This window comes from Cydia splendana, chromosome 6, assembly GCF_910591565.1.
Source record: "Cydia splendana chromosome 6, ilCydSple1.2, whole genome shotgun sequence".
NCBI classification, from domain to species: Eukaryota; Metazoa; Arthropoda; class Insecta; order Lepidoptera; family Tortricidae; genus Cydia; species Cydia splendana.
Window position 1 is genome coordinate 389,046 of NC_085965.1, and position 24,949 is coordinate 413,994.

At 40.3% G+C, this 24,949-nt stretch overlaps 4 protein-coding genes across 4 annotated transcripts in view; all 4 read right to left on the reverse strand.

The window, feature by feature from the left end:
* The window catches only part of LOC134791252 (small ribosomal subunit protein mS33), a 271,224-nt gene that overhangs the window by 177,319 nt on the left and 68,956 nt on the right, over positions 1–24,949 (reverse strand). The gene's annotated exons all lie outside the window — the stretch shown is intronic.
* Positions 10,639–11,502, reverse strand: LOC134791592 (uncharacterized). The gene has a single exon (XM_063762642.1). The coding sequence runs from the start codon at positions 11,500–11,502 to the stop codon at positions 10,639–10,641; it is 864 nt and encodes a 287-aa protein (XP_063618712.1).
* On the reverse strand, positions 11,672–12,019 carry LOC134791593 (uncharacterized). The gene has a single exon (XM_063762643.1). It carries the CDS (start codon positions 12,017–12,019, stop codon positions 11,672–11,674), a length of 348 nt encoding a protein of 115 aa, XP_063618713.1.
* On the reverse strand, positions 21,996–23,027 carry LOC134791594 (alpha-1,6-mannosyl-glycoprotein 2-beta-N-acetylglucosaminyltransferase-like). Its single transcript, XM_063762644.1, has one exon. The coding sequence runs from the start codon at positions 23,025–23,027 to the stop codon at positions 21,996–21,998; it is 1,032 nt and encodes a 343-aa protein (XP_063618714.1).

Sequence of the window (24,949 nt, forward strand, 5' to 3'; positions counted from 1 at the left end):
GTATTTTGTGTAGTTTTTGGAATTTCCTATAAAATAGGCATGCCCTGCGTCACTTCACAGCTATTTAGTATATTTTAACAACATACGTAGGTACATAAGTAATACAAAACAACATCTTTTAATATTCTTCGAGTACAATGAAAACTATTTCAAAAGAAAACTATTAATTATTCATCGCGTACTGAATCAATTTACTTAGTGGAGTAGGTAATTAATCTGCCATCTGCCATTATAACGTCATACCTTACAGACATGCTCTGGTTTTCTAGGATAGCGGTGCCGTCATATAGCGACCGTCTCCATACAAATACTACGACATCCATATTTAGCCGTATTATTTAGTATGGAGACGGCCGCTATATGACGGCACCGCTCTCCTAGGAAAACCGATCTTTAGACCTTAGACGTCAGCCATTATTTATTACAGCTTGAAAAAAAAGTACTTACATTTAGATTTACATTTAGGGGAGACCGGGATAAGACGGGATACCTAAAGAAAAACTTACATACTTATAAGGAAAATTAAACTGTTTAAAGAAATAACTTTTACAGGTATCGCAACATCAGTAGTGTAGAAGTGGAAGGTAATCGTGCCTTTAAAATACTTCTATTAATAAAATGAATGAATAAAATTAGGAAGGAGAAAGAGCGAAAGCAAAACTAGCGGAATAAAATATTTATATTGACAGCAAGAATAACAACCATACGTATCTAGGGACTCAATGCGCCTGCGGGCGGCGAGTGCAATACATGGCTGTCAGCGCTGCTATGCAGCCGAGGGCCGATCGTTAGACCGTCCATGGTATAATAATATACTCCGCCTGGTACTCTATTCCGAGATTCGCGTATGACCTAACTGACACGGGCCTACGTCATCATGCTGTTTACAGGTTCTCAAACTTTAGAATGTGGGAGAATTTTAACCAACGGTGAAAATTATTTTAACGGCATTAATTTTAAGTTATTCATGTAGAAACATAGTAAAATAAAACAAATCTAATGTATTAAATTAAACTTTATTTATCTATACAAGACAAACGTTTGAAAAACTAATTCACAGTTACACATTAATTACCAAGCTTACGACGTGAAAAGTTTGGAAAACACTGCGACTGCAGACACTGAGCGAGAAGGAAATAACAATTAACACGCGTTCGACAAGGATGACGGTCAGTGCATGAAGTTATCTAGATCCGAATTGTCAAATGTGACAGCGCTATCCTGTGTTGCCAGTAATGTAAACAGAATTACCCGAACGTCTGAAATTTCTTTTGTGAATCGGAAGATATTGCTAACGAATAATTAAAAATGACGTGTTATTGTAAAATTTAAGATAAAATACATATAAATGAAAATTATAAAATTATAAAGAAATATTTTAACTTATTAACCATAGGTATAATGTACCCATGTAACATGTTATGTTGAAATAAAGTGGCAATGTTATTGTGACGTAGGCCCGTGTCACTCTGGGAATAGAAGACCATGTTTTATTAGACCATGAGACCGTCCATACGGCGCGCAGCGCTTACAGCTGAAGTTACAATATTTGCTGTGCAATAAAATACAATCATCATCATCACCACAGTAGGTAAGTTAACTTTATATAATAAACTTGTTTTACTATCTAAATATTTTATATAATAAACTTGGTTTACTATCTAAATATTTTATATAATAAACTTGGTTTACTATCTAAATATTTTACGGTAAGTTATTACAACAGTCGTCAGTGAAATAAAGAAACCCAACCCGACCCAACGCCTTGGAGAGGGGCGGGGGAGGGGGGTTCAAGTCCAGTTACAAGGGCAAGTGGGCTGTAGAGGTTTCTGATATAGGTATGCTCTAAAAATAAACAATCGACATTTTTGACCTTAACTGTCCATATTACGATATTACACACAGAATTAGACCGATCATTTAAAAGACTAATGTCGTTATTAATAAACTTGTTTCAAGTGTAACGAGCCGTCGATAATCACATGTCCATTGTCCTTCACATTCGTGTTTGCGAGAAAGATTCTTTAACGCTTTGAACACCACACATATTAACCGTTCACCAAGGTTTGCCAAGTTTTATCAGCGGATTCATTCATGCTAGAATTATGATTTCCATGAAAGAAACTATCACCTGAAGTCGGTATTTTTAACCGACGAAAAAAACGGAGGAGGTTCTCAAGTCGACGCGTATATATATATATTTTTTTATGTATGACCACGCATAACTTTTTACAGAGTAGTTCGATTTTGATAATTATTTTTTTCTACTAAATATTATTGACGCGTAGTCTCAGCTACTACTGACTGTACCAGCCGGACGCGATGGAAAGAAAAGACGCCGATATGAAAGTGCTCGATTGGAAATTTTTAATTGCGATTTCCACCGGACCGCGTTTAATTTCGAACGTGCACCCGGTCGCCCCTACCATGGACATTTCCCCATTTTTCCTAGAGGAAGGACGCTAAGAAGAGAATTGCTGTAGGTACATATTGACCCGCCATCGCCATTTCCTCTCTATATGCGCGTGCGCATAATTATGTTGCAGTCCCGCCGGTGATGCCGATAAAACCGGGGAAATTCTTCGTGCTTAGCGTCACTGTAAACAGTGCCAAATGTTGGTAGTTAGACCAAGAAAAGTCTGCAGCGATTTTGATAGCCTACGCAGTGCAAGTGTTATTTATGCGTCATAATTTCATAGAAGTTTGACGTTTAAAATAACACTTGCATTGCGTGGGCTATCAAAATCTCTGCAGACTCTTCTTGGTCTAACTCTATGAAAACATGTGATGTGATAAACCTTATAGTCTGGGGCCAAATTCAACATGTATGTACGAGTACAACTGTCAGATTTCGCATCCACTTCAAATCAACACTTGATTTTATTGCATGTTGATTCTACCAAGTGTTGATTCGATTTACAGTGGATAATATCATTTGGTACAACCAAAACTCAACTCTGAACTCGGGGTGGTTCGGTTCGGTTTGGTTGTCACCTAACTTTGGATTGCTAATGTAAAATTTTGACATTGTACGTATTCGAGAAATAATTTTTCCCACATCAACGGGAGATCAACACGATACGTCAAACGTCGCTTGTCGAATAGGGGTCCTGGATGATGTGTGTGTATAATGTCCGACGAGATGCGCTCACCGAGGCACCCACAGACATTGCCAAATACGTGCGAGTGGCGTCGGTAGGGGCACACGCCACTTCTGCATTTTCTTCCAATAACTTTGAGAAACTTTTCCCGCCTCATGAATAGACTTCACAGGAACCAATAAAAAGCCCGAGCGGAAATAATTCACATAATTAAATCTAGGCTGGTTTCTAAGATACGTTCTTGGGCCATTTTTATTTTTTTTACCGATTTTATTTTTTTGTTAGATTTTGAACAAAATTGGTAGGTTTGAGAAGCTCCTTCTTCTGGTTGGAATAACCACGAAATCTAGGGACAAAAGATGTATGAAAATTGAGTTACGGAAAATTCCAAACGTTTTCCGTAACTCAGTGGAAGATTGTGTAGGACATGCGGTGAAATTGCGCTTACGTTGTACATAATTAACATAATAAGGAACTCTATCGATCCACCAAATTTTATCAAAATCTGAGAAAAATTACCCTCTTGGGTTTCCGTGAAAATACGATGGAAAATAATTATACATCTGTATTTGGTTTGCTATGGGAATATAAGCCCGGCTGTAGGTTGCGATGTTTGCAAATCAGGGCACCCTGTTACGGCTTATACGGCACGAACCGACAGACAAACATACAGAGCTAACACACAGTTAGTTAGCAGCTGCACTTTCACAAAGCACGATGGTGAAAAGCTATGTACTATGAAGTAGCTTTTCGTTATATTATAATAAATTCATTATGTAATTATAATTTCAGCCGGCGTCATTTCAACATTTTCAACAGTTGTTGTAGATAATCTGCGTGGTATAAATCAATAGAGGTCAGATTTCAATAAAACGAATTCGGGGCAGGATTTACTTTTAAAATCATTTCAATATTTATAACGAGTTGCTACCCCTGATGACCGCAAGCCACAAGACAAGAGACCGCGGATTCAGTAGGTACTTATTAAATATTTAAGCAATGCGGAACACTGATTAAACTTTCACGATTTTTACAGGTCATTACAGAATTTTATAATATTTTAAGTTTTAAAATTACCTCCGACATTTCGATGTTATGACGGTCCGTGTCCGAGACCATGCGGAGCCAAAGCTGTCCTCAAAATGTTGGAGGTATTTTATAATTAATAAAGGGGATCCGTTTTAACGTGTTCTCTTAAAATAATGCGATTTTTTTTCTATGGCGCCGATCGTCCAACTCGGTCACCCCTCCATACAAGGGCCATAATTTTTTTCCACTGCCACTCACCATATTCACTGCATATTGAAGGGCGAGCCGTATCCGCCCACGGCCGACAGCTATTTTTACCACTAATCGCTTCTGCTGCCGCTTATCGCTCCCGCTACCGCTCACGTTCACCGCTGTGCATATATAGAATGGCGAGCCTGGCCCGACCGCGGCTCTCAAGGGCCCTTTACGGATCGTAATCAGAATCAGAATCAGAATCAGAATCAGGCATTTTATTCGTGATAAACTTAAAACTAAGATTACATACAAGAGTATAACTAAAAACTACACATATTAATAAAGTTGGTAAGCGTTAAAGTTTACCACGAAATGGGCTCGCCTCAGCATAATACTGACCCGAGAGCCAGCGCTGATCTTCCGGCGAGACCATTTGTGGGCCACGAACGCAGCCGTACGACACGGCCCTATCATAAGCTGAACGCAGCCTTTGCAGCAGCGACCGGCGCCATCTTGTCTACTGTCTATGGCAGTAGCTGAAAATGACATTTGACAAGACAAGACAATAACAAAAATGGCCATGCCGTACAACGCGATAAAAATATATTTTTTTACCTTTCATTCATATGAAATTAACTTTTTTAACTACATATTATATCAGGTGCAAACATACATACAGCAAAAGCGATAAATTCAAATACAACTTTGATACAACATAACTAAAAAGGTGAAGTTTATTTTGTCAATGTGAAAGTTCCTCAGTTGACCATGGAGATCATGCCAAGTTTTACACAATTGAAAGTTTTAAATACTGTACACTAAGGGATTTAAATTAAATAACATAAGATAAGATAGCTACATAAAGACAAAAAAGATAACCACACGCGCAATTGTAATGTGGGACGAAGCGAAGAAATAAATTACAACAAGCACTATATACATACAGACTTATAGAGTACAGATCAAGTACAGACGCATTGTGTGATCGTGAGGAAAGGACAGAAAAAGCAGGTATACATTATTATTGAGTTGACTATTTGTTTGTAATTTATGCTGCCCACTTAATAATGAGTTATTTCACGTCTCTTCGTATTCTTGTACGATATTTATAGCATTTTCTGTATATTTTTAAGTTTGGCCGTTATAGCGGTGCGGCATTTTTGTAGGTAGGTACCTAAATAAGTATAAGTTAGTATTATTATACCATAGCAAACTTTATATAACGCTGCTATTCAAAAAATACTTCTATTAAAAAATCTCCATACCTAAAGTTTTGACCACCAGTGTGTACAATTCAATCCCATACATCATCCGTTCCAATCGTTTTAAAATGCAAGACCACCTACCATTTGTCGGAAAGTTTAAACGAGCCATAAACAATCCGACCAATTGTTTCCAGCGCACATAGGCAACAGTAACTTTGGCCAAAGTTTCACTATTCGCTGGAGCAATGTTTCACTGCGATTGAGACCAGAGGGGCAAAAAGCCGAAACAAATGGCGCGTACGCCGAATGCAGCTAGGGCTGACCTCTCTGCTTAAAATTTCAATTTTAATAAATTATTGAAAGGGATCGTACAGTCACCTGCAATAATATGTTATTCTTCGAAGGCAGCACAAATATGTGACATCCTCTTATGGCTCTATAAATAAGATCGTGTACGAGTGTGAAGTTAGCAGCCTAAAGTAAGCTGCCTAAGATAACCCGACCAAATAAAGAAGTCGAGATTTATGAATTATACAAAACAGTAATATATACGATTTCAAGGTCAAGGACAAACTTCAATAAGCAAATAATGACTTTTCTGATGTCCTAGCTAAATGTGTGAGATAAAATATGAAAATATTGCAACAATAACATAGGCAGCTAACTTCACAAAATGACAGTTTTACAAATACGAACAAATTTCCACATGAAGCTGTCTAGGTTACACATTGTGTTTGGTACCAATAGAACCGCCTTGTTACCAGTTGTAAACGAGGTAAGTATGATCCAGATTAAAAGAACATGACTAGCCCGAACTGACTGAAAATACATTTGCTTGAAGTTTGAACTTGAACGGTATATTTTACTGTTTTGTATAATTTATTAACACATTCACTGCCCCCAACGCACATGTGCGTTCACCGTCATACAAGTTTGTTCCTAGGCCACGCCCCCTGGCAGTGAATGCGATAAACTCGACTTCTTTATTTGGTCGGGTTATCATAGGCAGATAACATTAGGCTGCTAACTTCACGCCGATAGATCGTGCCAAATATTTTTGCGGCCTTCGTTGTGTAACATATTATTGCAGGTGACTGTACCTTACTTTATTTATTTATTTAATCCCCATTCCTTGCTGGGCAAAGACATTTCGTGGTTTCGGCTCCCTACTCATGCGTACGCCCGTGGTTCTCACTACACTAGTGTTTACAAGCCATTGTGACATGAATATCCGCTTCCGTGAATCAGCCTATAACAAGTTGTACTTATACCACAACACGATCGGCTAAAAATTAAACATTTAAAAAATGAAGGTTGTTTTATTTGAAATGATGGATAAATTTAAATTTTAACAAGTTTAATTTAGTTTCAACATACTTTAATTTAAGATTTTTTTTTAGTTTTAGAATGCTTGTTTCTTAATGACAAATTTGGTTTGGCCAACTATAATAAACGAAGATAATAAACATTTTTTCTGTTTATTTTTCTATTTTACCCTCCAATGCCGTTAATTTATTTTTTTGTTTCTTAATTAATTATTATACTAATAAATAAATATATATATATATATTTATATATTTATTTATTAGTAAAACTGTAAATGTAATTCTGTTTAGTATAAGTACGAGTACCTATCCTCTTTATATAGGCTTTAAGCATAGATGTAAGTAAATTGAAGAGGTCATTGGCTTTAAGTTTTAATTGTATAAACTCACTTGAGTCTGGGTTACGGCTAAGCCTAGTGTAGGACCAGAGCAACCTGAGTAGTATAATATTTCTTAGCCGAGGTAAGTACCTACATTTTGTCAATTGTCAAACATAATACAATAATCATAAGATCTTTTTGTACACACAAAGCAATGATTAAATGAATGAATGAATGAATGAATGAATTGTGTTTAATTAGGTTAATCTTAACACCCCTGAAAATGTTTTTGTGTACCTACGAGTACCTACAATAAATGTTGAAGTTTTGATTCAGTACCTACCTATTTAATTTAAGTGTAGAATCCGTCTAAGCTAGCTTTGCACCGTTTTAAATAGAACAAAGTGAGTGAGTGTCATTATAAACGTCATATTTTTATAGGTATTGATATTGAAGATGACATTACCACACTGCCATTGCAAATGCCACGCAGAGTTATCTTGGCCCGATTCTAACGCATAACACAATAAATGTGCTAAAAAATCGCAACCATCATATCCCTTCCCATCGAACTATATACGTTATACAGTCCTGTGAGGGTGATCAATTATTATTAGAATATTTTCTAAGACTTTATTCCAATCGATATTGTTAGAATAAAAGTGCGACAACCCTGCCCTGTGCGCTAGTTCAGGATTGATACGTACGGCCAACGGCTGAACAAGCCCGTAAGTAAATAAAACGCGACCGACTGCACTGTTTATACATACTGCTGCTGCAATCTACTTGCAACTATTTATTGAATAACAGTATAATGTAGAGATGCACTGGTTATTCGGTTACTATCCGGTATCCGGCCTATCCGGCCCTCTTTTTAATATCCGGCCGGATACCGGATAGTGACCTACTAACCGGCCGGATACCGGATAGTAATTTTGCTTGATTTCGGAGTCAACAAATTGGATTTAAGAAACCGTCACGGTCATAATTTCCACTATTACACGCGCAGTGCGCACTCATTTCGAACCTAGAAATGAGTCCGCGCGAACGTTCACTACGAAACAGGTCAAAGCCTGCACAACCTGCGCACCTGAAAAAACGAAATGTACGTATAGTTCTGCCGGCCGAATATTCGTTGTCGCCGTTATATTCAAACAACTATCCGTTGCATCTCTAGTAAGTATAATGTTTTATGCTCATCATCATTCGCTTGCCCTTATCCCATTCATTTGGGGTCGGCGCAGCATGTCTTTTTCTTCCATACCTCTCTCTCGCCCGTCATCTCATCATTCACTTGCGTTCGCTTCATATCATCTCTCACACAGTCCATCCACCCTTTTCTCGGTCTTCCTCTCCCGTTACTTCCCTCCACATTCATTCGTAATACCTTTTTCGTCACATGACTTTCATCCCTCCGCATCACATGCCCGTACCACGCTAGGCGATTCGCTCTTACTTTTTCTACTATGGGTGCAACTTTTAGGCTTCCTCTTATATACTCATTCCTTATCCTATCCATTCTTGTCACACCACACATCCATCTTAACATTCTCATCTCCGCTACATGCAACCTCTTTTCATCCGTCACCTTTAGGGCCCAACACTCTGATCCATACATGACGACAAGTCTTATGATGGTTTTATAAATTTTACCCTTCAATCGAAGAGGCATTCGGGCGTCGCAAATGGTTCCCGTGACCTGTCGCCATTTCATCCATCCTGTGCTAATCCGGTTTTTCACATCACGGTCAATATCGCCATCGCACTGTACCAGCGAACCGAGGTACTTGAAGTCGGAGCAGACCGGCAACGTAACGCCATCGAGTTCCATGGCAGCGAAACTGGAGAGACCGCCGAAATCGCAGAACATATGCTCAGTTTTAGATCTGCTGATCTTCAGGCCAACATTCTCCAGCTTATGCCGCCATTTCTCAAGTCTGCTCTGTACCTCGAGTCCATCTTCACCCACAAGCACAATGTCATCAGCGAAAAGCATACACCAGGGTGCCTCCTCCTGTATGTCCGACGACAGAGCGTCCGTAATAAGCAGGAAGAGGTAAGGACTTAAGGCCGATCCCTGGTGCAAGCCTACCGTGACACTGAACCTGTCGGTGGCGCCAGCAGCTGACCGGACGCGTGTACAACATTGGTTGTACATTGACCGAATTAGCTCCACATACTTCCCAGGCACGCTTTTCTCTTTCAAAGCCCACCACAAAACCTCTCGGGGTACTCGATCGTATGCCTTTTCAAGGTCCACAAACACCATATGCAAGTTCTTTTTTGCACGTCTGTATTTTTCGCACAGTTGGCGAAGTGCAAAAATGGCGTCTGTTGTACCTCTCCCTGGCATAAACCCAAATTGGTTTTGTGTTATATCACTCTCGTCTCTCAGGCGTCTCTCTATCACTTTTTCCCATATTTTCATGCTATGTGACATGAGCTTTATTCCTCTATAGTTGTTGCATTCCTGTACATCCCCTTTGTTTTTAAAAATGGGCACCAGCAAACTGTCGCACCATTCGTCGGGAATAGTTTCTTCATGCAACAACTTATTGAAGAACAAAGTCAGCCACTTACATCCATCCTCACGCAATAACTTCCATATTTCTCCTGGTATATCATCTGGTCCTACTGATTTTCCATTTTTCATACTTCTCACAGCCGCTCTTACTTCATCCATACATATTTCTCTCACTGCACCCATATTTATCGGTTTATGATCCAGTACCCTGCTCCAATCATTCTCTTCATTCATCAACCTTTCAAAGTAGCCTTTCCAACGTTCTCTTATGCCTTCATTGTAACGTTAGCGTTTCAACGCTCCCTAAGTGATCAATTTTGTCATAAAGGGTACTAAGAATAATCTTAAAAACTAAATAAATTATAAAAGGTAAAACTAAAATATAAGTGCTAACTAAACAAATAATTCTACTGTAATATTATTGCTCATGTAGCAATGTAGGCGCTTATCCATCGCGAAACACGTATGTGACGTATGTATCGTCATCGCAAAATGTTGCAGGCAGTAACGCAAAATCGGACATTTTACTAAATGTCCAATAATGATAAATTCCAGGGGTCCTACCACCTACGCCTCCAACACTGGCTCCGGAGTCCACCTGCTGCCCTGCTGACCCGTGAAGACCTCAAGGCTGTGACGTCACCACCACTTACATGCGCAACCACCATAGCACCAAGCGCACAGCAGGGGAGTGGCACTCGTTCATGAGTTTGTGCAAGTGAATACGGGCTCGCTTTAAATTGTCTAAGGAACCACTATATCTATCTATAAATTTAATCTACTCTCAAATTTGGTTAATTTTACAAAATCGTTTTTTAATTATTTTTAATATAGTTTTGTATTATGTATTAGTTGTTTTACTTCCTAGAACACTAAATAACAGCTAAACTGTTACATCATCTTTCGTTAGCACCCTTCCTGCATCATCTTTCACACATTTTATATAAGATACATCACGGGAACTCCTTTCTCTCGCTTTTGCAAGGCGGTACAGCTGCTTTTCGCTTGAGGACTATTTAAGGAGTTATACAATTTGTCCTGTGCAGCTGTTCTGGCTATAGCAACTGCACGTTTTGCCATCTTCTTACATTCCATATACTTCGTTCTTTTTATTTCCTCCTCAGTTTCTTGTCCAGCTTTAACCTTTTGCCATTCTCTAAATGCTTGTTTCTTTTGCTTTAGTATTTCCTGCACCTCCTCATTCCACCACCACGTTTCCTTGTCTATGATGCCTTTGCCTTTCGATTCTCCCAAGACATCTTTCGCTACTCTCCTTATACAGTTTGCCATTTCTTTCCAACATTCGTTCGCATTCAATCCTTCCATATCTTTCATCTCTATCATTTTATCTATCACCCGTTCTTTGAGTTTTTTGGCACATTCATACTTCTCTAGCATTTTCCATCGTATCTTTGGTGGAAGCCGTTCTTTTCTTTTAAGTATATGGACTTTTATGTTGAGATCGATTACAAGCAGCCTATGCTGCGAAGTAAGATGTTCTCCTGGTATGATTTTAATGTCCTTGATACAGTTGATTTTATTTCGCTTAACAAGGAAATAATCAATCTGCGTCGTGTGTTTACCACTTTTGTAGGTGATCAGGTGTTCATCTCTTTTTTGGAACCAGGTGTTGGCAATTGCCAGGTCAAAGGCGGCGGCTGCTTGTAACAGTGCTTCACCTTGCACGTTACGGCTTCCAAAACCAAAGCCCCCATGCACTCTTTCATACCCTACATTCATTCTTCCCACATGTCCATTAAAATCTCCACCCACGAAAATCTCTTCATTTGCTGGTATATCCATTTTAATTGTATCAAAACCCTCCCAAAACTTCTCTTTCACTACATCGTCACATCCACTCTGGGGAGCATACACACTTATCAAATTGAGTGTTACGTTTTCCAGCATCACTTTTAGAGCGATAATCCTATCGCTCTTCCTGTTTACATTAGTGACACCCTGTTTTAACTGACTATCTGCGTTTGCCGTTACTCCCGCAGTAGTAGAACTTATATCCGTCCCCAATCTCTCTAGCCCTTGCACCCTTCCACTTCGTCTCCTGTAAGAAGGCTACATTTATACGTCGTCTTTTCATCACATCTGCTAGCTCTCTTCCCCTCCCAGTCATAGTCCCTATATTCCAGCTGGCATACCTCAATCTCACACACTTAGGTTCCCGGGCTTGCTTCTTACGTCGCCCCCACCCGGGCTGGTGCGACAACCCTTGTCCATTTCCCACAGAAGCCGGGTGCTGCCCCTGCGCGTCGCCTGCGGGGTACGCCCTAGCCCTATCGCTCATCTCATTTTGTCCAATATACATGCTGCTAAAAGGATTTGGCATTTAGTTTTTACAACCGGCCGCCTGCCTGACGTCAACCCTCCTTGGGACTCCTTAGTTGACTTAGGTGACTGTCATTTTCTTCCTTTAGTCGCCTTTTACGACATCCATGGATAGGCACGGAAGTATAATGTTTTATGCTATCCTCTGTAATGAACAGCATGATCGCAATAAGTATATGAATATTAAATGGAGGTCGATTATAATTTAAGAATTTGTTATGGTTTTAAACTGGTTTTGATAAGACTATGTGCCATTTCAGGATTGATACCTACGGCTGAACAAGCCCGTAAGTGTCCTACGTAACCAACGACTCCATGTAGGGTAGGTAATGTTTTACGACATAAACACATACCGTAAAAGTATAAAACTTTGCCCTTTAACATAACTTTGCCCACCGCGTCACAGATCAGTAAAAGCGTACTTTTAAGTTATTTCGCTTTCACTGAACTGTCACGCGGTGGGCAAAGTTTTATACTTTTACGGTAGCCATACATTATATATGTCCCTACATTATAACGAAATATATTCATAGTGGGTACCTATATAATTTGGTGTTCGTTATGGCACTTCCAAACATTATTACTGCAAATTATGTGTAGAGTTAGCTTGGTTTAACTCACCTAGAGTCTACACTGTTTGACAGGTGGCCCTAGCTTAATCCCTGCTCTAGTCCAGTAGTTTGATACAAAATATTTAGGACACTGAATTTAAAAGAACAAACGACGCAACATATCGTGCGAGGGACCCCGAGACAGGCCGAGAATGAGTGTGTACATGCTGCTCCCTTCTCGTCTCACTCTTCCTCGTCTCGTCTCACACTTCTTTGATTGGATCGGAGCGGTGCCGAGACCCGAGTCTCACGGCGAGAGGCTAACATTACATGTACAGCCAACATTAATCTCATATTGACGTTAGCACTACGAATTCTAACGTAGGCACTAACAATATTGCAAAAACTTCTATAAACCCATTATAAGTTGCCCTCAGACGCGAGACGGGGTTTGCAAAACAATTTCAAAATAAAATCCTGGCTTACCCCGCAGTGCTGCTATGGTTGCGTAATGTCCTCGATTCTTTGTAATTTTTTACTCTGAGAAATAAACCCGTTGCAGTAACTTTGAAACGAAGTGTTTAGGGGACAGTAAAATAGGAACAACACACTTAATTGACCGGAGCGTAGCGAAGGCCTACGTTTCGACTGGAGCATTTTGCTTTTGTATGTCCGGATGTTTTCTGAGTTCTGTTTTCGAGTGTTTTCTTTTTGAGATATGTTTATAGATTAAATGGCCAAAAATTCAGAAAATTTATTTCGCTGGTTTCGGAGGTATTGAGATATTTAATTTTAACTAATTTTAATTTGAGAAGGAGTAGCTAAATTTCGTCAACCCATCTAAGAACTATGTGGCTCAGTTTGTAAACGTTCGCTTTTTCTGTTTGCACAGAGGGTCTGGGTTCGAGTGATTGACAAATAGTTACCTAGTAACTAAACGTATAAGGTATTAATTCATTTGATTAAAATCTCGCACATATCAGATTTGGTAAGCGCAACGACGATATGTTAATATGATTCTAAAAAATGGCCCAATCTCAGTATGAACTGAAGGATTATTAATATATTCAATAAAATAAAAGTGCAAAATTATCCAATCGGCCATTTTTACTGAAACGCCAATCAGAAACGTTCCAAACAGTGACGTCATCAATCCATAACATATTTCTTAGAGCAACATAGACAACCTCATTGACCGAAATCTATACGTGGGCACCAAAGAGTTCGAAAGGTGCAAAAAAAATGTTATTTCGCCACTAAACATTTATTACGTCCAAAAAATATTATTACACGATATAAAGTAGATATCTATTTGTTATTATTTAAATAAAATGCTAAATAATACGATATTTCAACAACAAACTTTTTTAATTATTTGGCTGAATGGAACTATCATTGCCATGTTGGCTGTCGTAACTAGAAAAAATGAAAAATTAAAAAGTAAAAGCGGCGTTCGGTGATTTTCACTCATAATTTACATGTATCTAAATAATTCATCTTAAACTGCAACCGTGTGAGAGTTTTTGTGTAAAATGAGTTATTGTGATAAATTTTTGTAATGTATTTATCATCCCTAATCGTTATATATGGTGCTGAATTAACAATATCATTCGGATTCAAGGGAAATTCGTAACTGTAAGTATGTAAACAATATCTACCACCCTACCACCAACTAAATGATGACGTCACAAATGGCATGCGAGGCGTTTTCGCGCGAAGTTTAAACTAGCTATAATAAAATGCAATTATCTATGTTAAATCTTATGAGTATAACTGAAATATAGTGTTTTTCGGAACTAATACAAGTGTACCGACGATATTAAAAGGGTTTTCAAAATTTGTCATCAGGCCTATTGTATGCATATTATAACTTTATGTATTTTTTTACACATAAATTTCGTATATATTTTTTTTAATTTACTATATTTAAAGCTCTTAGCACCATGTTATTTAAAGCTCTGCTCGCGAGGTCTACAGCTCACAGAGCCACTAGTACTAGATTAACATAGGCTTTATAAACACATACACATGTATATGCGTGTATACATTTAAGTATCTTGGACACCTGCGATCATATATAACCATGGATACCGCCTTTAGGAACATTACCGTTCAAATTCTCGGGCCAAATTAGCACACATACACAATTACGCCTACATTCAAATAAGACGACGCGTTTACAGAGCCGAGTTCGACGAGTTTATCAAAGCTGGTAAACAAAATAAGAGTCATCTTTATTACACTAATGGTACATAGCTAAGTGTAGATGAAATGCATATAATGTCAATAACTACCAATCAGCGACATTAATCCGCTAATAACCTTCTTGCTGTACGTACTGGCCGCTGAGAGTTCGCGGTTCATATTTGATTAGAATATGACTTGGACAGGGATAGGTTTATGCCATACAGTGAAGAACCAGTCAAATAATTCACGTATAATAATTTAATGCAGATTAAAAGATAACTAGTTAAAATGTTGTTATGACATGACAGACTAACTCAACATAAGTAAATATATCATTGTTGTATAAATGTATTCCGCTATAATAAGTATTTTGTATATTTTATTATCAATCTGCATGGCAGTGCGAAGTCACGTTCAGGTATAGTCTGTCCGTTTTTCTAAGATCAAGTACGCCATAGTAAATGTATGGCGAACTTGATCTTAGAAATCGGACTGGCTATACAGTCTGCAAAATTTACATGGGTACACGAATCGGGTCAAAAATATTTGAACAGGCGGAGTCATAATAAATCCCCACTTTCAGTTCAGAATATTTTATATGTATATAGCCGGTCAAGCAAGTTTGTCAGTAGAAAAAGGTGCAAAATTAAAATTTTGTATAGGACCACAGCCGTTCGCGCGCTTAAATTTTCTAAATTTGCCGCTCTTATAATATTTTAAACTTTCGCGTTTTGAACACATATTAACTCACATTATACGAAACGAAACTGATTTACGTCGGTAAATCAAGGTAATTGAATATAATTCGCGTTAGACCCGTCTATAATGTGAGTTAATATGTTTGCCGCTCTTTTCTACAGACGGAAATGGCTTGAGAGAGAACCTACATATATGTGACAGTAGAGGGTGGATTCAAATGATCAACATTTTCAGATAATGTGTGTATTTGTTAAATTAATTCAGTGAAAGAATGATAGGAAAAATGTATCTACATATAGGAGACCGGGTATGATTATCTCACGGGTGAATAGAACATATTCTAGATATCTTGCCAGGCATCCACTCAATTTCATGTCTCTCTAATTGGACAGGTTTTTTCCATAGTTCTCTGCGAATAGCATCTTGTGGGAATCTGAATGGAAAGTAATGTAAAATGACATTACCAAATTTGATTATTAATTTGAAATAACTAGGTAGTTTTTTTATAGTTCCATCTCATGAAATAAAAAAGGAAAATACAAATCTCTAAGAAGGAATTTATTACTACATTTATAATATAGAAAATACCTAAACCAAACACAAGTTAATAAAATAGTCTACTTCATTTAGCATAACACCATCCCTATTATCCTCGCAATTTAAAAAGTCGTATGTTGTTATGAAAGTCGTATGCAGTTGTTACGTTTTAGCTTAGCACGGTAGTATTGAAAACAAATCGTCATGTTTTTTGCAAATTCTACTGAAGTTATCTGTTTACTACAAGTGAAAAGTGATTCCACTGTCCTTGGTATGAACTAAAATAACTTCTGCACCACTTCACGACACATGAATATATTTTTAATTACAAAAAAACGTTGTTTTTATAAATCAATTCAGCCATTTGTCACTGACTGTCATCTCGGTGGTACTGAGATTGCCAATCGAGCAGTTTGTAAGTACCGCCTATCGCGGGGTAGTTTGCGTTGGGTCATAATTGAGCGGACAGAATACTTCCATGTATAGCATTTCGCTGCTTGGACACTATGTCACCGACGACCTTAAAGACCAATTAGATATAGAAAGGGAGCGCAGGGCACTGGCAGTCCGATGCAACATGCTAATAAGGAGGTTTGCACGGTGTAGCCAACAGGTAAAAATAACGTTATTTAAAGCCTATTGTCAGGTTTTCTACACGTGCAGCCTCTGGACTAGTTATACGCAGAAGACTATCAGTTCCCTGCGCGTCCAATATAATAATGGTTTCAGGATGTTGTTGGGGCTGTCCCGTTTCTGCAGCGCATCGGGCATGTTTGCACAAGCTCGCACGGATGACTACTATGCCATAATACGCAAGAGAACTGGCTCGTTGCTCTGCAGAGTGCGGGCCAGCTCCAACCCCATCCTGGCTACTGTAGCGGGCCGATACGACTCACCTATACTATAATGTGGCATTTTGAGCGTGTTTTAACCGCTACTAGGTGATTATTATTGTTATTGCTGTCTGTGTGTGTTTGTCGATTTATGATTTTGTTCCACTAACACTTAGTTTTTAATCTTAATTGTTACTAACCATTATGGGCCATTGTTGTCTTTAAATAAATAAATTGAAATTGAAATTGATAAATATAAACACTGCAAAAACTATCTGAATAAAACAATTTCAGAACGGAATCCGGGTTTAAGAAGAAGTTAGTAAATACTTCTCCGTGCAAACGTACTCCGCCATTTTCCTCTCTAGATACTGACAGCATGGAAAATATGGAAATTATTGTTAAAATCCACATAGGTAAATATTATATGTGATTTAAAAAATCTAAAAATCTAACGAAGCTGTGGTTAATGTTAATATCCAGAGAGGAAAATGGAGACTACGTTCATAAGGAGATTATGGAGAAGAGATCGTCCACTATCCTCTTAATCTAGATTAACTTAAGCACTATAAATACTGCAAAAACCTATGAAAACCAAGCTGCACTTCCCAGACATTCTGAAACTTTAAAACAATTTCCGAATCCTGGCTTAACCCGTCTGCCATTGTCGCGTAATTTCCTGGAAGCACCCGATTACCCGCCTGTATAAAAATTATCTGGCGTTGGCGCCGCGCCAGGTGCATGCAAATTTGGCGCCACTGAGCGCCATGCAGCGCCGTGTGCACTCGTGACGGCTTAAGCCCATGTGGGATTAAAGAACATGCACAATGAAAGCGTTGCGATATTAGATGGCAATGATGGCGTAGGTACACCCAGCCAGCAAAGCAGCTGGAAAATTATAATTATGGTGACTTTATGAATAATTTTTATTCATAGTAGAGCATAGGAGAACTAGAAAATTGCATGGTATCCATGCTATTTTCTAGCTCTCCTATGCTCTATATCGATATACTTTTGTTTTGTAGCCTTTATTCTAGTATTTTATGCAAATTTTGCGTTGAAAATGTAAGGTATTAAAGGACATTCACACCGGACTTTAACTCTGGGCTCGAATCCTTGGTCACTTTTTTTATTTTTAGAATCAGTAGTAGCGTTCCATATAGTGGTATCAGAACTAAGTATTTTTATTTTCAGGCAAGGTCCAACCTTTTACCTACTTTCCCGAAGCCTGTTTAAAGATTCACGATATATCATCACATACCGACACGTGCCTATTGATTGTGTAACTTAGCTATCTAGTTATAAAATACTGTAATATAGGAGTATGGAAAGAAAACACGTAGTCACGGAGTAACGGTATATTCGGAATGCCACATTCCATGACATAAGATTATATCTACCCGCTTATCTAGATATCTTAAATATAGATGTACCTACACTACACCTCCACCCTTATTGAGAACCTTAGAACTAACATTTTAAGACTAATGAGTAAAGTTACAACTGTTACAAAGCTGCCAATTATACAAACTATAACACTTATTATATAAGCAACAACTAATAAAACTTACGGCTAATACATGTTATTATAGACTAATACATTTATATCAATTACGTATTACACCTTATAATGCGGCGGATTATCCCTACGACACTGTCGTACCGGACGGGGTCGGAGCAGTAAGGCGGTTGGCGGGTCCGACTCAGGTATGTCTTTTCCCGCAATAAGGTCGGATTCTTCATCTCTGAGCCCTAGTGGCTTTGGACTTTCTACATTAGGGCTCAATCTGCCCGCCTCCGGTGTACTGTCAGCCATCAAAGACCTAGCGACCTCCGGACTGGAGTCCCTCACAGGCTGAACCATTCCTTCCAAAGATGGGCGACTCCCCTGCCGCGGTGGGCTGTCCGGGCAAACTAAAGAGTTCCTAGTTCTACGTTTAAGCTGATCACTATGCCTATGTGCTGACCTACCCTGCTCGTCTAAAATCTGATAATCCCTAGAGCCTAGCTTTTGCGTTACCTCACCTGGGACCCACTTCGTCCCCCCTTGATACTGACGCACCCACACAGGTTCTCCGGGCTCATACATTCGCTCTGCTGTGCCGCCGCAGTTCCGCTCTTGTCGCTTTTGCGCTGCGCGGACTTTGGACTCACAGTCGGGCCTTAACGCGTCTAGCTTAGTGCGCACCTGTTTACCCAACATGAGCGCTGCGGGACTCACTCCCGTTGAGCAGTGCTCGGTATTCCGATAGTATAGCAAAAACTTATTTAAGGCTAAATTAATGTTAATATTTTGACGTACCGCTTTACGAATAACCCGCTTAATTGTGCGTACACCATTTTCCGCGGCACCATTAGATGAGGGATGGTAGGGAGCGGAAAAAACATGTTCTACACCCTCGTTACTTAAGTAAGTAGCCAGTTCTATGCTAGTGTACGGAGGCCCGTTATCAGAAACTATCTGCTTTGGTATACCCCACCGAGCAAAAGTTTCACTCAACTTCGCGATCGCATGTTGCGCTGCCGTACTTGGTACTTCAAAGACCTCTAACCATTTTGACCCCGCGTCTACAATTACCAAATATAACTTCCCAAATAGCGGCCCTAAATAATCCAAATGTACACGTGACCAAGCTTTTCCTGGCCACGACCAAAGGCTCGGCGCTTGCCTGGGTGGCGCGTCGGCCTCCGCCGCACACACGGGGCACGCACGGCACAGACCTTCGATGGCCTCGTCAAGCCCCGGCCACCAAACATAACTTCTCGCCAACGCCTTAGTTTTAACTATGCCCATATGGCACTCATGCAACGCTTGTAAGACCCTACTGCGACACGACTCAGGAATAATGACCCTATGGCCCCACATAATACAGCCTAACTCCTCATATAACTCCGCCTTCCGATTAAAGTACGGTTGCAATGTTTTGAATTCATTGGTTGCCGGCCACTGATCTCTTAAATACCCTAATATACGACTCAAAGCTGGATCACGTTGTGTATACTTTTTAACAGTATTGCAGTCTAGAGATAAAGCGTCTTGCGTAAAATGTAAATAGGTTTGTTCCGGAATCTCCCGCGCGTTCCCACTACTGCTACTCTTTACCGGTAACCGTGACAACCCGTCCGCGCCGTTCGACTTAGTATTAACGTACTCAATGTCGTAAGTATACGCTGATAACTTGACTGCCCAACGCTGTAACCGACTGGCCGCCATAGTAGGTACACCGTGTTTAGGTCCAAATATGCTAACTAACGGTTTGTGATCTGTACGTAAAATGAAACGTCGCCCGTACAAGTATTGATGCAGTCTTTGTAAACAAAACACAATAGCAAGCGCTTCCTTATCAATCTGCGAATAGTTTTTTTCCGCATCCGTTAATGACCTAGATACATACGCAACCGGTCTTTCGATCCCCCCCGCGCCCGGTTGGGTCAACACCCCTGCGACGCCCCGGCTTGACGCGTCACAGGTACAAATCAGCTGTTTACTCGGGTCATAATGTACTAGTACATCGGCGCTAGTAAGATTTTTTTTTATCGCGTGAAAGGAGTTCTCGCAGTCCTTATCCCACTTCCACGCCACATTTTTCTTCAGCAAATTATATAGAGGAGATAATATCATACTATTGTTTTTAACGAATTTGGCATAAAAATTCACTAAACCTAAAAATGAACGCAACTCGTTAACATCGCTTGGCCTAGGAATATTTGTTATCGCCTCCACCTTACTTGGATCGACCTTTAACCCCTCCTTGGAAATAATATATCCCAGGTATCTGACTTCCTCAGCCATAAAAATACATTTCCCTTTTTTTAACTTCAAGCCGTGCCTATTCAATCTACTAAATACCTGTTCTAGCGTTTCGAGGTGTTCCTTCTCTGTCTTAGTGGCTATTATAATATCATCAAGAAAGAACTCCACGTTTGGAATATCATGTAATAGGTGTAGTAAAATATGGGATGGTGAAATAATTTATTTACAGTCAATATATATACAGTGGTACTACTAAACGAAATTAATAACTAGCTTAAATCTAAAATAGGCCCTTGTAATAGGTTAGACATAATACGTTGAAAAATACCAGGGCTCGATGCCAGCCCGAACACTAGCCTATTATATAAAAATAGACCCCTGTGAGTATTTATAACTGTATATTCTTTAGAATCGTCTAATTCTATTTGATTGTAGGCCTGCGAGAGATCTATCTTAGAAAAAACTTGCGCCCCGTTAAGGCCCACAAGCAAATCGTCCACCCTAGGCAACGGAAATCTATCTACTAATAAGACGGGATTAACCGTGATTTTAAAGTCAGCACACAGACGTAAACTACCGTCGGGTTTCCTAACGGGTACCAGGGGAGTGGCCCACTCTGACGTATCTACAGGTTCAATAATACCTTCCCGCAGCATTTCGTCCCGCTGCGCGTCCACCTGGTCTTTGATGGCGTACGGCAGAGGGCGCGCTCGACAGTACACCGGCTCGGCTCCCTCGCGCACTCGTAATGTCGCCTTACCGCCCGTGAACCGCCCGAGTCCGTCACTGAATAGCTGTTTATACCTGTCAATTAAAAGCGATATATCAGTACACTCTGCCTTAAAATTACTTAACTCGTTGTTTTTACTTAAAGTGGGGATATTGATATTTAATTCTACAAGCCAATGGCGACCTAATAATGGAATCGATCTACCTTCCACCACGAACAACTCTAAGGTTTTTTCTTGACCTTCGTACTTTACAAGTGGCTTAATAATACCTAACGGCCTTATCTTGGTGCCATTATAAGAGTTAAAAACAATCTCCGAATTACAAAGTCACGTTTATCCTCGTCGCCAATGTAATATAGGAGTATGGAAAGAAAACACGTAGTCACGGAGTAACGGTATATTCGGAATGCCACATTCCATGACATAAGATTATATCTACCCGCTTATCTAGATATCTTAAATATAGATGTACCTACACTACAAATACCTAAGCTCGTATCGTAGACGCTACTTAATCTCCGTACAAATCTTTCAAATTAGTCAAAGTAGTACATGAAACGAAGAATAAATGCAAGTATCGGGCTTATAAACGTTTCCTTATTTTTTCTAATAAAACAAAATGTTAAATTCTTCAGCTTTATTATCAAGTTACATGCCCGGCAGCTTAAGCAGCCGATCCTGCGAAGGTCAAATTCCATCCCTGCTGCCGCCGTTCCGTGGTTATCAGGAACGGGTCCAGACACAGCAGGCGGTCGCGCGCGTCCTCCCATCCCCCCGCCCCGTGCGGCACTGGCTCAGGGTGAGAGACTCTGCCTTCGCCTGTTGCTATGTACGCTACGCGCACGCGCATGGGAATGAGTTTGTTGAAAACCCCCTGCGCTTTCTCTACCCCTTCACGCCCACTAGCGTACTCCCGCGTCGACACAACTCTAGGCGACATACTCGTTATCATATCAACGTAACCACGCGGCTGGGACGCGAAGGCAGCTAGCAGCGAATAGCTCCAACTAGCATCGTTATATTGACAGAAGTATGACGCTGATGCTTGAAGCTTCTTAAAGAAGGTTAGGTTGAACGCCAGTCCTGATTCAAAAGGCGGCTGCCATGGCGCGACAGTTAACAAACTGTAATCAGCTTCTGTAACTGGTCTTCCAAGTGAAATAACTTCTGCTTCAGGATGATACGTGAATGCTCGTTTCGCGTATCTTAACATATGCAGCAAATCTGGTGCGACGTAATCATCTTCTTGAAGAAAGAGCACTAGACCCATCTTATGATCAATCGAAGTATAGCGGTTAAAGAGAAAACTTATAGTCCACCACCAGTGATGTTTTTCTTCTGCAGCGATAGCAACAGCATGCGAGCGGTTTAAGTCTGGTCCAGGGAAACGATTTGGGAATAATTGGACGGAATATGGGTAGTAAAGCTGCAGGACTCGGCAGTATTTGACGCGTTTGACGACCTCGTTCACTGCCTCGTCGTAGAAGCTATGAGAAATGACTAGAAGAGCGTCACCAATGTCCGCCACAGCCGCTAAAGAGGCTAGTAACCACTGCAGGCGCGCTGCTCGCCTTCCTGCCAGAACTACCAGCACAGGCATGTTATCATCAACGACAGGAGAATCTGCCCCATTTAGCAGTTTGTACCCTGCCTGTGCTAAAGGCTGCTCGAATTTCATCAACTCCTGAAGCCCCATCTTTGGATTCTGTACTTTATAATCTTCATCAAAAACAATGTAAAGCGAACTTGCATCAGTTATATCCTTCCAGCGATTATCCTCTTGCTTAGTGTTCAACGAAAAATATGCGTAGCAAATGAATACGACTAGTGAGAGTAGTGAGACATTGATGATGCATACTATTATGGTATGTGTACATAGCTCAGTTACTAATGATTTTAATTTGTATAACATTATTCAGAATAATAATATATTTCTTTGAGAATAAAATGATCGTACGAAAATAAAAATGTCAAATAAATTTTGTCAAATGTGACGCGGCCACAAAAGAGCCAAATTGTCCATTGCCCGCAAAGAGTCCGCTAAAATGATAGAAAGAAGACAAATTACAGCTCCGAGCTCGGGCTCCAACTTAGAGAATATAACCAACTCAATAAACTGTAAATTTACGAAAAAACAAATTGAATGACTTATACTTGATAAGCCTGCTTGATAAGCGAAATACAGACGAAAAGGAAAAATGTTTCAGTTGCCTTCGGCAGGCTGCTAGAACTAGCGCCGCCACTTACCTTCGTTCGTCACCTACACCGAGTAACCGCTCCGCGGCACTTTGCTTCGTTGCCTACAACGCGTAGTTTGGCATAGCGTACCGCTACTGCTACTATCAACACGTTTAGGTACATAAACAGGCGGCGCAACGAGGGCAATTTGCCTTCGTTACCTCACCTACACCGAGTAAGCGCCTCGCGGCACTTTGCTTCGTTGCCTACAACACGTCGTTTGGCATAGCGTGCTATGTAATACCGCCCTATCAGCACGTTTACAAGAACTGGCGGCGCAACGAGGGCACTTTGCCTTCGTTACCTCACCTACACTACACCGAGTAACGAGTAAGCGCCTCGCGGCACTTGGCTTCGTTGCCTACAACGCGTCGTTTGGCATAGCGTGCTATGTAATACCGCCCTATCAGCACGTTTACAAGAACTGGCGGCGCAACGAGGGCACTTTGCCTTCGTTACCTCACCTACACTACACCGAGTAACGAGTAAGCGCCTCACGGCACTTGGCTTCGTTGCCTACAACGCGTCGTTTGGCATAGCGTGCTATGTAATACCGCCCTATCAGCACGTTTACAAGAACTGGCGGCGCAACGAGGGCACTTTGCCTTCGTTACGTTACGATGCTCACCTGCGGATGAAACGCTTTGTTTATTTCACATTCTATCACTTTAACCAACGTACCTAACGTTACGCAGATTTGCATAGGCATCACTAAGTACTGTCAGCATCTATATAGCGGATAAGACTATGCGTCAAAAATATCTACCATTCTCTAATAGCTCAAGGTGCCGTGGGTTCAGCCATCAGAGATTTTGAAAAATCGTATCACGTTTTTAGGGTTCCGAACCCAAAGGGTAAAAATGGGACCCTATCTATTACTAACACTTCACTGTCCGTCTGTGACGTCTGTCTGTCTGTCTGTCTACCCGTCCGTCTGGGGTCTCTATTGTTTCCCAAATAGTTTGAAGTCATAATGTATTGTTTGTCCGAATTTTCGTTAGTCATAATTGGTTTTTCTCAGAAACGCGTAACTTTTCAGGATTACCATAAAACAGGGCTCTCCAAACTTTTTTACCTGAGGGCCATATTGTGCCTCAGAAACTTTCACGCGGGCCACCGTCGGTTTTTGCGCCGGGAGACGGTGTCTGGTTGCTGTGAGTTCCACTCTCAATGAATGCTGAACCCCTGGAGCCTGGCTCCCGCGGGCCGGACAGTAGGCACTCGCTTTGGGTGTCGGCGGGCCGGATTGGAACGCGTCGCGGGCCGGATTTGGCCCGTGGGCCGGGGAGACCCCTGCCATAAAATAAACCTAACCTAACCTATCTATACAGGGTAAAACATAAGTCGTAAACAGAATTTTTTATAAATAAAAAAAAATGC

What these genes read in the sequence shown, in the direction of transcription:
- LOC134791593 (XM_063762643.1), bottom strand. Translation starts at nt 12,019, where the DNA reads ATGTATATTGGACAAAATGAGATGAGCGATAGGGCTAGGGCGTACCCC.
- LOC134791594 (XM_063762644.1), bottom strand. Translation starts at nt 23,027, where the DNA reads ATGGGGCTTCAGGAGTTGATGAAATTCGAGCAGCCTTTAGCACAGGCA.
- LOC134791592 (XM_063762642.1), bottom strand. Translation starts at nt 11,502, where the DNA reads ATGGATATACCAGCAAATGAAGAGATTTTCGTGGGTGGAGATTTTAAT.